The 11,754-nt window shown below is 33.9% G+C and overlaps 2 protein-coding genes across 2 annotated transcripts; both read right to left on the bottom strand.

Annotated features, from left to right (window-relative positions):
• Positions 1-451: 451 nt before the first annotated feature.
• LOC135130054 (folate-like transporter 2) lies at positions 452-2,363 on the bottom strand. Its single transcript, XM_064057368.1, has 3 exons — positions 1,587-2,363; positions 1,333-1,537; positions 452-1,279 (listed from the first exon to the last, which is right to left on the bottom strand). The coding sequence occupies exons 1-3, from the start codon at positions 1,884-1,886 to the stop codon at positions 534-536; spliced, it is 1,251 nt and encodes a 416-aa protein (XP_063913438.1). The 5' UTR covers positions 1,887-2,363; the 3' UTR covers positions 452-533.
• Positions 2,364-2,458: 95 nt separating this feature from the next.
• On the bottom strand, positions 2,459-11,094 carry LOC135130053 (cytochrome P450 4c3-like). The gene is made up of 8 exons (XM_064057367.1): positions 10,640-11,094; positions 10,387-10,587; positions 10,130-10,315; positions 9,703-10,076; positions 9,586-9,654; positions 9,355-9,526; positions 9,129-9,302; positions 2,459-2,669 (listed from the first exon to the last, which is right to left on the bottom strand). The coding sequence occupies exons 1-8, from the start codon at positions 10,806-10,808 to the stop codon at positions 2,512-2,514; spliced, it is 1,503 nt and encodes a 500-aa protein (XP_063913437.1). The 5' UTR covers positions 10,809-11,094; the 3' UTR covers positions 2,459-2,511.
• Between the last annotated feature and the right edge of the window lie 660 nt (positions 11,095-11,754).

Consider the following 11,754-nt stretch of genomic DNA (forward strand, 5'->3'; position numbering starts at 1 on the left):
TAAAATGAAAAGGAGAGGGCCACAATTTGCCCGTTGAAGGATACTTGAGGTTGAAAAAATGCTAGAAGGTAAATCCATCATAAAATACATAATTCTTGTTGTTGGTCAAGTGTGATTAAATCAATTTAAGAAGCGAAGAAGAAATACGAAAATTGTTAAGTGTCTGAAGTAGAATGTCAGGAGACATGAGGTCGAAAGCGTGAGAAAAATCAAAATCAGTATAAATCACGTCAACTTGTTCACGTTTATCAAGTGCGATCTGGAAACGCACTGATTTTAAAAGCCAGATTTATTATGATGAATGGTAACTACATATAAGAGGAACATTAGGCAGCCGCTGATTGGCGAAGGTTCGATCCTCATATACATCACTTTTTTCTGACACAAATTAAATAAAATTTTATCATTTGTCTCAAAAACTGGGTTTGGATAAAAGAAAGTTCTATCTAAATTACTTTAGACCATTTATTTTAAGCGTCCACTCAGCATATACAACACTGAGAGTGAGTCTCCTTCATTTATCATTTTTATTATTATTGATGTCTACTTACAACTGTAACAATTCGCTTTTTAATTTCGGATGCCGCAAAAAATACAACAAATATCACAACAAAAACTATAAAATAAACAAAAAACTGCCCTTCCGTTTTAAATTTATAAGGAGCAATACTGTCATTGACCACACATACCATGACCGTATTTAAAATACCTGCAGTCATATAAAGAAAACCGAAAACTAACCCAAAACAATATTTTAGTTGAGTTTTGGCAATTTCCGCGCTAATTGCCGTAACAACAAAGAAATGAATCACTGCAAACATAATATAACTTATGTAGTTGAATAAAATAAATCCATTACTGAACGCCATTCCACTCAGTAAGATAATGTACTGAAACCCCGTAAGTAGTGGCATTATGATGACGGTCCTCTTCTTCCAGTTGATATTCCTAAATGCGACTAGCAACACTGCGAAGAACGACAAAATGGCCACACAAGCTTCGACGTGTCCATTGTATGCGCTACGATGTAATTTTTCCCACGATGGTTGAATGAAAGTCGATATTAGATTGTAGCTCCAGATTGACCATACGAACCAGAAAGACCATCGTGCTATGTAGTTTTGATTAAAAGACAGGAAGAAGTTTGCCATAAAGTTAGAAATTGTTTCTTTTATTTTGTATGAGCAGTTTTTATTAGCACTTAACGACGGAGAGAGTTCATACACGTTTTCTTTGGCAGCTGGCAATAAAAAGCTGGAAATAGTGGCTAAAGCCACCGCTAGAAAGTTCAAAATTAGTGAATCCCACAGACGGAAATTGTCTTCTATGTACCTGCTAGATGCACATATTCTAGTTGTTCGTATCGTAACCACTTTTGACTGAGAGAATGTTGTGCCAACATTGCTGACAGCGCCTTTCCTAATAAAGCAAAAATTCTTACAAATGCTGTTTCGCGCTGGTAATGTTCGACATCGTAATAACTATAAACGTAAATGTAGTAGGCAATTTCTGTTGCTGATGACGTTCCTCGAAATACCTAAAAAAAATTTTTTAATGGGGTAATTAAGAAAAAAACACTCACTGACTTCTGACAGTACAACTTCCTCGTATGAGTAACTCCAGGCCCTAATACACGTAGACAAAATGGCAGATACAGATGAAATTGCTAAAAGCACCTTAAAGCAACAAAGGCCAGACAAAAAAAACATCAATACAAAATTCACTGTGCTACTGTAAGTTACAATTGGCAGGATTTTGTAACCTACTTCATAATTTGTAAGATTGTTGTGTACAAGAAAATATTTGTACAGAATTGGATCTATAGGTCGGAAATTTAGAAGAAAGCCAAAGAAGTACAGCAAGTATATTCTTTTAAACCACTGCATTTTAAACTAACAGTCTCACTTTATAACTGAATAAGTATGTGTAAGAGGAACGGTTGGCTTTACGTTATATGTTAATTTTGTAAATAAAGTTATCTTCTTTAAATTAATAAATTTGCATCGTCTGCTAATAAACTGATTACCTATAGAAAATCCAAGGATGTTCTAGGTTGTTTGCTAAGTAAAGCGGTGTTAAATATTGTGAGTAATTAATTAATAAGTAAAAAGTTTCTGCCCTATCTTTATTCGTTCTTTTCAGTGTGTGAAGAAACAACTGTCGTTGTTACAATTAATTATTAAGGTGACTTTATCTTTTATTAGCAACACTAAACTCTCGAAATATAACATATTTATTCTAATTTATAATTATATAATTAATATACATGTTCAATACACATAACTGTATGTCACAGACTACGGCCAACTTCATTTATATATCACATCACGATGATTGCAAAATCATTTTATATTTATGCGTATTTGGTGGAAGCGCATTAAGTGGTCAACATAATATTGTATTATCAATGTCAGTTAAATAATAAATAAATAAATAAATAAATAAATAAATAAATAAATAAATAAGCAATTAACTTTATTGTCCAACAGAAAATATGTCCTAGGTCGACTTCTATCTCAATTTTAAGCCGACTCGAACACCATTTAGAGACTTAAGTACAGTAACTGGTGACAAATCCATATCATGTCGTGGCTCAGCTGGCGAGAGTTCAAAATTCCTCACAATCTTAGAAGCCATACTTTTTATTTCCAACATGGCATATTTTTGACCTACAAACATAAAAAATTTAAGCTACTCTAAGATTAGAATTCCATTATATATTATTATTATTTATTATTAATATAACTTAGAACTGAGGTATACATTTCCTGGTGGATCGAGACAATGCTGTCGGTTGAGTGATCTTTTAATTTTTGAACGGGTAATATACAGGATCGCTAAAAAGTAAGGAAGCGTTTGAATATCGCGAGTATTGTTTATTGAATCTTTTTGCAATTTGGGCTGTTAAGTTATTTATTATTGTATAATGAGTAATGAGTGTCTTAGAAGGCTAATAAAACACAGACGACATTATTTAAACACCGAAGCCCAGTTTGAGTGTTTAATTTTTCATAAGTGTTTTCTGGCTACTAAGACACGAATGCAATGCAACGTTTTATCCATACCCACAACCAAACAGTAAAACTCATGGATTTTGTTCTTTGATATTGTTAGATTTGAGACGACGCGACGTCAAAAATTGAAATTTACTTAAAAACAGTTTGCGTGCTCTGAAATAGTTGCTCTGTTTTTTAATTTGACCACTGGAGGGGAAAAGAGGATTAAAAAGTAATAAATGAATCGATAAATACCAAGAGAGGTCAATTATACCTAAATTTGAGACAGGATTTACTGTAACTAAAGGTACCCCACCCTTTTAATGGAATAATCAAATATTGGGGTGATACATGTAAAAAAAAAACATTTATTCAAGTTTAAACGCATTAACCATTTTTTCAAAATTACTTTCTTAATATCACTCCATGGTTATTACCATAACTTTTAATATCATCGGCGTAAAACGAGATCGGGGACGATTTTTTAAATCTGCAGAATATGTCAAATAAAACAGGACCCAGAACGAACCCGAGGAACCCCACTTAATATAATGAATCAATACACTAAAGCAGTCGATCTGATACCGTAACGCGATAACTTGAGTGTCAAGCGTTTTTAGGCCCCCAATCGAAGGCCTTCGCAAAATCAAAATAGATGACATCAACGAATCATTAATACAACATAACAAATTGGTGGACACAGATTTACCCCTCACGAAGCCATGTTGCTAAATTGGAAATATATTATGCGTTTAAAGAAACTGACGAAGGTTATCGCATATAATTGCTTCCATTATTTTTACTACTAATGACGTCAAACTGATGGGACGATAGTTTGACGTAAATAGGCTTAACAATTCCCAATTTCCAATCATATTTCCAATACTCCAGAGGTAAAGCAATCAGTCATTATTATGCTTAGAGGTCTGGCTAAGAAATCACAATGTTCTTTCAGAACAGTAGTGGAAATACCATCAGGTCAAGGAGAAGTGGTCCTTTTCATTGTTGCAATTATTTCCCTAACACGCTGTTCTGACGATTTGAGGATTTTGGTGTTCTGAAGATTTGAGGATTAAGGTGTTCTGAGGATTTGAGGATTATGGAGTTCTGAGGATTTGGTGATTATGAAGTTCTGAGGATTTGAGTATTTCGCTGTTTTGAAGATTTGAGGATTTTGGTGTCCTGAGGATTTGAGTATTATGGTGTTCTGAGGATTTGAGGATTATGGAATTCTGAGGATTTGGGAATTATGGAGTTCTAAGGAATTGAGGATTTCTATATTCTGACGATTTGAGGATATTGGCGTTCTGAGGATTTGAGGATTATGAAGTCCTGACAATTATAGGATTACGGTGTGCTCAGGATTTGAGTATTATGGAGTTCCGAGGATCTGAGAATTATGATGTTCTGAGGATTTGAGGATTATGAAGTCCTGACAATTATAGGATTATGGTGTGCTGAGGATATGAGTATTATGGACTTCCGAGGATCTGAGGATTATGGTGTTCTGAGGATTTGAGAATATCGCTGTTTTGAAGATTTGAGGATTTTGGTGTCTTGAGGATTTGAGGATTATGGAGTTCTGAGGATTTGGGGGTTATGGAGTTCTGAGGAATTGAGGATTTCGTTATTCTGACGATTTGAGGATATTGGCGTTCTGAGGATTTGAGGATTATGAAGTCCTGACAATTATAGGGTTATAGTGTGCTGAGGATCTGAGGATCATGGTGTTCTGAGTATTTGAGGATTTTTGAGGTTAGAAGAGATTTCAAGGATTCTGATGTTCTGAAGAATTGAAAATTATGGTGTTTTGAAGATTTGAAGATTACGTTGTTCTGAGGATTTCAGGATTCTGGTGTTTTCACGATTTGAGAATTATGGTGTTCTGAGGATTTGAGGATTATGGTGTTATGGGGATTTGAGAATTCTGGTATTCCGGGTATTTAAGGGTTATGGTGTTTTGAGCATTTGACGATTCTGGTGTTCTGAGTATTCGAGGATTGTAGTGTTCTGAGGATTTGAGGATTGTGGAGTTCTGAGGATCTGAGGATCATGGTGTTCTGAGTATTTGGGGATTTTTGAGGTTTGAAGAGATTTCAAGAATTCTGAAGTTCTGAAGAATTGAAAACTATGGAGTTTTGAAGATTTGAAGATTACGTTGTTGTGAGGTTTTCAGGATTCTGGTGTTTTGACGATTTGAGAATTATGGTGTTCTGAGGATTTAAGGATTATGGTGTTCTTGGTATTTGAGGATTCTGGTGTTCTGGGGATTTCAGGATTTTGGTGTCCTGAGGATTTGAGTATTATGGAGTTCTGAGGATTTGAGGATTATGGAGTTCTGAGGATTTGAGGATTATGGAGTTCTGAGGAATTGAGGATTTCGCTATTCTGACGATTCGAGAATATTGGCGTTCTGAGAATTTGAGGATTATGAAATCCTGACAATTATAGGATTATGGTGTTTTGAGGATTTGCGTATTATGGAGTTCCGAGGATCTGACCATTATGGTATTTTGAGAATTTGGGGATTATGGTGTTCTAAGGATTTGAGAATTATTCAGTTCTGAGAATTTGAGGATTTTGGTGTTCTGAAAATTTTGAAGATTACGTTGTTCTTAGAATTTCAGGATTCTGGTGTTTTGACGATTTGAGAATTATGGTGTTCTGATGATTTGAGGATTAAGGTGTTCTGGGGATTTTAGGATTCTGGTGTTCTGGGTATTTGAGGGTTATGGTGTTTTGAGCATTTGATGATTCTGGTGTTCTGAGGATTTGAGGATTATAGTATTCTGAGGATTTGAAAATTCTGATTTTCTGTGTATTTGATGATTCTGGTGTTCTGATGATTTGAGGATTTTGATGTTCTGAGGATCTGAGGATTATGGAGTTCTGAGAATTTGAGGATTTCGCTGTTCTGAGGATTTGAGGATTATGGAGTTCTCAGAATTTGAGGACTATGGGGTTCTGAATATTTGAGGATTTTTGAGGTTTGAAGAGATTTCAAGGATTCTGGTCTTCTGATGATTTGAGGATTAAGGTGTTTTGATGATTTGAAGATTATGGTGTTCTGAGGATTTGAGCATTATGGTGTTCTGAGGATTTGAAGATTGTGGCGTTCTGAGGATTTGAGCGTTTTGATGTTCTGCTTTAGAAAATTGAATATTATTTAATTGATCCCTATAAGACTGCCTAGTAAGAGTTGGGAAATTAGTAAATATTTTCTTTGTGTATTTATTACAAAAGGTAGCTTCAAACATATCTGCAATAACAGCATGGCCTGTTATTAAGTCCCCATTCGCAGTTTATTATTATTATTAATAGTTCAATGCCCAACAGGTGAAACGTAAATTGAGGACAAGGAAAATAAGAAAAGAAGAACAGAAAGAAATAAACAAAAGAAGTAAACAAAAAATACCAAGTTACAAAGAAGTAAAATTTTGGTTAACAACTCGAGGTGTGTAATTAAATATATTATTATATTAATATCAGCCTCAATCTCAATGTGGTTACGCAACATCTGTGATAATGGTGAACCAATAGGAAGAACGATAAAATTAAATACGTTTTTAGTACGAGCGCTTATTCTACTTGCCTTCAGACCGAAGTTGCGCAAAAGATCAGGGCACTCCTGAAGACCATGCAAGATTTTGTATAAAAACAATACTGAGTGACGTTTACGAAGGCACATTAACAGGTATATTTTGAATGTATTTAGCAACAGATTTTGTGGGAAGAAGATAAAGGTTATCACTGAAGAATACTAATGATTTTAGAAATCGACGTTGGACTTTTTCAAGAGCGGCTATACAAATATTATACGGTGATGACCACACAACAGAAGCGTATTTTCGACTTAATCTAACAAAAGTTATGTGCAACAATTTGAGACGTTCAACATCATTGAATTCACGTCCATTACGAATAACAAAACCCAGACGACAAGCTGATGTGGCAGTAGATTCAATGTGCAAGCCGAATGAAAATTTAAGATCAAATATAACTTCAAGATCACGTACAATGTCAGGTCTTTTACGGATTCTGTTATCAACATTATAATTAAATTCTATGTCCCTAATTATAATTACTCGACTGAGTGTCATATAAGATAACATTTATCATTGTTATCTACACACCATTGAAAGGTTTGGATTCTGGATTCTGGATTCTCAATTTTATGGGTGTTAACTCTTCCCCAAATCCATATCAGGGTGTTTTCCTGCTCCACTACTCGTCTTTATCAATGCTTTGTTGCAAACGTAGACAGTAGAGATGTGCCGACTGCAGTCGGCCGACTAGTCGGCTTTGTCAAAACCGGTTAAAATTAGTTTAATCGACCGAAAATTGGTGTCAAAGTGTAGATAATCTTCCGCTAGTTACGATTCTGAAATCGCCGTCACGATATATGGTCCAATAAACACGCAAAGCGAATTCAAAATTTCCAAAAATTTTCCAAAAAAGTGGTTAAAATTGGTTAAGTATTGTATAAACTGCCCTAAATTGTGTTATTCTTTATTTTTGTACTGAGTTACTACAAAAAATTAAATGTTAAAATTATCCAAAAAAATTTAACACATTTTTTGGAAAAAAAAGAAACTTCAGTTAATCTTTTTATTAAAATAAAACAAGTAGTCAGAGAAATAGAAAAAAAAAACCACTGTCTGTTGCATTTATAAACAGTCGGCCGACTGTAGTCGGTACATCTCTAGTAGACAGTCATCATAGCATTCAATAACACAATAGATCTTAAGGTGATCGGCAAATTAAAGAGAATAAACATCAATCACCTCAGCAAAGCCTTGGGGTACTCCAGACTGCTGAATAAAGGACTTTGATTTGGAACTATTAACAGTAGCAAAGAGAGCTCGCTTATTTAAATATGATTTCATTAATAACATTAAGGAATCCGAGAAACGAAAAAGCTCTAATTTCTTTAACAATAGACGATAGTCAATTTTATCAAAAGGTTTAGAGAAATCTTCGTACATAACATCCGCCTGACTATTATTATCTAAAGTCTCAGATAAAAACTGTAACCTTCCTTTAACACAACCGTGTACAAACATTTGCACAGTCCTTCATAATCAATGCTGGAATTTGGTCTAGACCACTTACTAACGAGGGTTTCAGCTTTTTTATAGAATTAAAAATGTCTTTTTCGCTAACAGATTTAATAATAAGGATGTTTTTACCAGTGCCGAAACTAGCTATAGGCCGAGTAGACCCTTGCCTAGGGGCGCCAACGACAAGGGGCGCCAAATTCGTCCAAAAATTATGTTGTATAATTTTGAAAATTTCATTGTACCCTATAAACTTTTATTGGAAATAACGAGATGGACAGTAGTACAATAGCAAGAGATATTTACAACTTAAGTTGTCGCGAGCCGATAATCCCCAGATGTTAGAAACCAGAATAATCCAAGTCCGGGCAGGGACCATCGTTATTCGTTACTCATGAACAGAAATGACCATTATTTTATGAGTACAACTACCTGGCAAATGTTCTCAGACAAATTCGAGTGAACTGGTGTGAGCCATAAATATTCCTTACCATTGTACTACTGTCCGTCTCGTTATCGTCAATAAAATTTTATAGGGTGGAATGAAATTTCCAAAACTATACCAAGAGTTATGTTATATTATTCTTTTTCTATTTTGAACGGAAACTTAGAAACGTGTAACCGGTGCGACAGGTTTTTTAATGTTAATTGTATTTTGAACTTATATAGAATTTATACATATTATATACCTATATATATAATCTCGATTTTTTTTCTTTTTTATATTTTATCATAGTATCTGTTTTGCGTAGTTATTAAAAAATATAAATAAAACTGTTCGGTAAAATTGCATTTTTATGTGTAGAGGAGGGGCGCCTAACGCAAGTTTCGCCTATACCTAAATATTCTTTGGTTTCGGCACTGGTTTTTACTTACGCTGGAATAATCATAATCTGGCGAAAGACTATTTTTGTAAAGGCCTTTAATATCAAATTTAGAATACGAAAGATCCTCTCTGACTATTGTCATGAAATTATCTAAATGAATTTTACTCGAGTTATTCATTTCCAGCCAGATAAAAGAAGTTTGGGCGAGAATTTATTGTTTAATAGTACCTATATAATAACGAACTTACCAATGCAGTTTCTAGGGCCTGCGCTGAATGGTATAAACGCAAACGGGAGTTTATTATCATAATTTTCAAATCTGCTGGGATCAAATTTTTCCGGATTAGGATAATACTTTGGATTCATGTGCAAACCATGTGAAAAAATCAGTACGCCCAAATTTTTAGGAAACACCATTCCATCTAAAACGTTGTCAAAAACACCATTCACTAATTAGACTAAATATGAACTTACTGTATTCTACTTCTTGATCAATTAATCTTCCGTAGAGGGGTACCGGAGAATACAATCGTAAACCTTCTTTAACAACATTTTCTAAATACTTCATGTCCTGCAAATTTGCATAAGTTACTGTCGGATTTTTATCTTGGCCAAATAATTGTTCTTGTTCTGCTAATATCTTATCCTACGATTTTAAAACATTTCTTTATACAGTGACTACAAAAAAAATCACACTCTTTTTACTTGAACTTCCTTGGAATTTGCTATACAGAAAAGAATGAATGATAACGCTGTAGCAGTGGTATCATGACCCTAAAAATTCAAAAAAGCCTTAAGATTTTTTTATTATAACTATATTACCGCAAACATGAATGTATCCACTTCCTCTCTTATTTCTTCATCGGTAAGAGACTGATTGTCTAATTTAGCTTCTAAAATTAAATCTAGAAAAGCTTTCTTCTTCCTCCTACCTAATTCATCAACTTCGCCAGATTCATGTTTTCCTTTTTCGTGTTCAGCGCGCTTTATTTTAATCACATTGTTAGTATAACCGTGTAATATTTTCACTGCTTCTTGCTGTATTTTATAGTCTTTAGTAAATTTGAAGAAAAAGTCATTACCTAGAAAAACGGAAGTTGTTCGTACTGCAAATATTCTACACATTTCTTTGACACCCTCGAAGTATGACGATGTTTCGTTGTTTTGAACATCTACTTTGGTACCCATTGCAGTTTCTAAATTTTTAAAAATAATTTACAATTAAGTGTCTTGGAGGTCAATATTTTACCACAGATTGCTTCAAGCGTACATTTGGTTATGTAGGGGTAAATATCCACTGACTTATTTCCACTTTCTGTGGACAGCTTTTCTACCATAACATCACCTTCGGATTCAAATACAGAAATAAACTGTTCCAGTATTTTGAAATGAAATGCGGGAGTTATAAGTTTTCGGTGTGTTTTCCATCTAGAACCTTGTAGAGAACAAAAAGTTGAAATAAGGGATTTATAAATTACAATTGATATTATTTGACATAAAATTTACCTTCCGCTAGCACTAATCCATTTCCAATCCAAGGTTCCAAAAATTTTAAATTGCGAGTTTTTCTTAACAGCTTGTTACTGCTTAGCAAAAATTCAAGAAAATTATAATCGGAGCTAACTAAAACCTGTCCGATAGGACCAATTTGTAAATTAATCATGGAACCACATGTCTTGGTATACTCGTGCAATTTTTGCAAAAATTCTAAAAGAAAATAAATTAATACATCATATTTTCCAAACTTACCTTTGTATACCGCCTGGTGTTCGAAAATCGAGAGCAACACCCAATATTGGCCGAGTTGTCGGCGGAGAAGGAAAATTTTTTAGAAATTTTCTTATTCTGTATATTTTGACGTAATAGAAATATAAAGGAACAGCGATAATTGCTATTAGAGTAATTACGCTTTCCGCGGAGCAAAACATTTTTAGTTTAATAGAGAAACTGTTGTACTTGCACCAACGATCACGCGTAAATACTCCAAAACAGTGTAGTCATGGCCATGGTAAGATAGCAAACTCTCAGCAGCAAAGATTAGTGTAATGTTTACTAACTTGTTTACGTGTTATAAATTGACTGGACTTTGACCACGATTTAGTGTTTGTAAATTTTCTTAAATAATTTGCTAGTTATTTGAATCGCGTATTCGCGATATTTAAATTTCAACGACTAGGTGTGTGTGGTAAAGTTTTAGTGGAGTAATTTTTATTTTGATTAAAGTTATTATTACGTAACATTTACTGTCACTTCCAAAATCTAATCTTAAATATTGTACACACAAAGCTCGTTAACCCAAATTATATACAGAGTGTTGATAAAGTTCTGCACAAAAAATCCTCGGGCAGATCAATTTTATTTTTTCAAAACACACTCCTTGACGCAATTAATTTTTTGTAACCAGTCGCTTTTGCATAGTGACTCCATCAATTTTTTTTTAATGGTAACTTATTTTTTTTTACTTTCGGATTCTGATACATCCTTTTATTAGTTAAATGGTCGTAGAAAAAAGTTGGAGCCTTAAATAAGCATTTTTGAGGAAAAATTCTATTTAATCCGAAAGTCTACAGTAAAACAAGAAATTAACTAAAAACTAAATTTAATGTTCAATTTACCATCCAGCAACTATTTGGTACATGCACGTGTTAAACACTTTATATTGCTTGTTCAGTGGTATCTGGGGTGATATTGTCCATTTCTCTTTGAATTGAGTTCTTGAGATCAACCAGACTGTTCGATCTGTTAAGGTAGACCTTAAATTTTATATAATCCCACAAAAATCAAAAGGCGTTAAGTCTGGCCAACAAACTGATCATTCAAACAGTCTACGTCACCCTATCCATCTTCCCTCGAAAATGGAAAAAAGAGGGTTCT

The sequence above is a fragment of the Zophobas morio genome, unplaced genomic scaffold (assembly GCF_036711695.1).
Source record: "Zophobas morio isolate AGI-343-1 ecotype UQ-CSIRO unplaced genomic scaffold, CSIRO_AGI_Zmor_V1 ptg000017l, whole genome shotgun sequence".
NCBI classification, from domain to species: Eukaryota; Metazoa; Arthropoda; class Insecta; order Coleoptera; family Tenebrionidae; genus Zophobas; species Zophobas morio.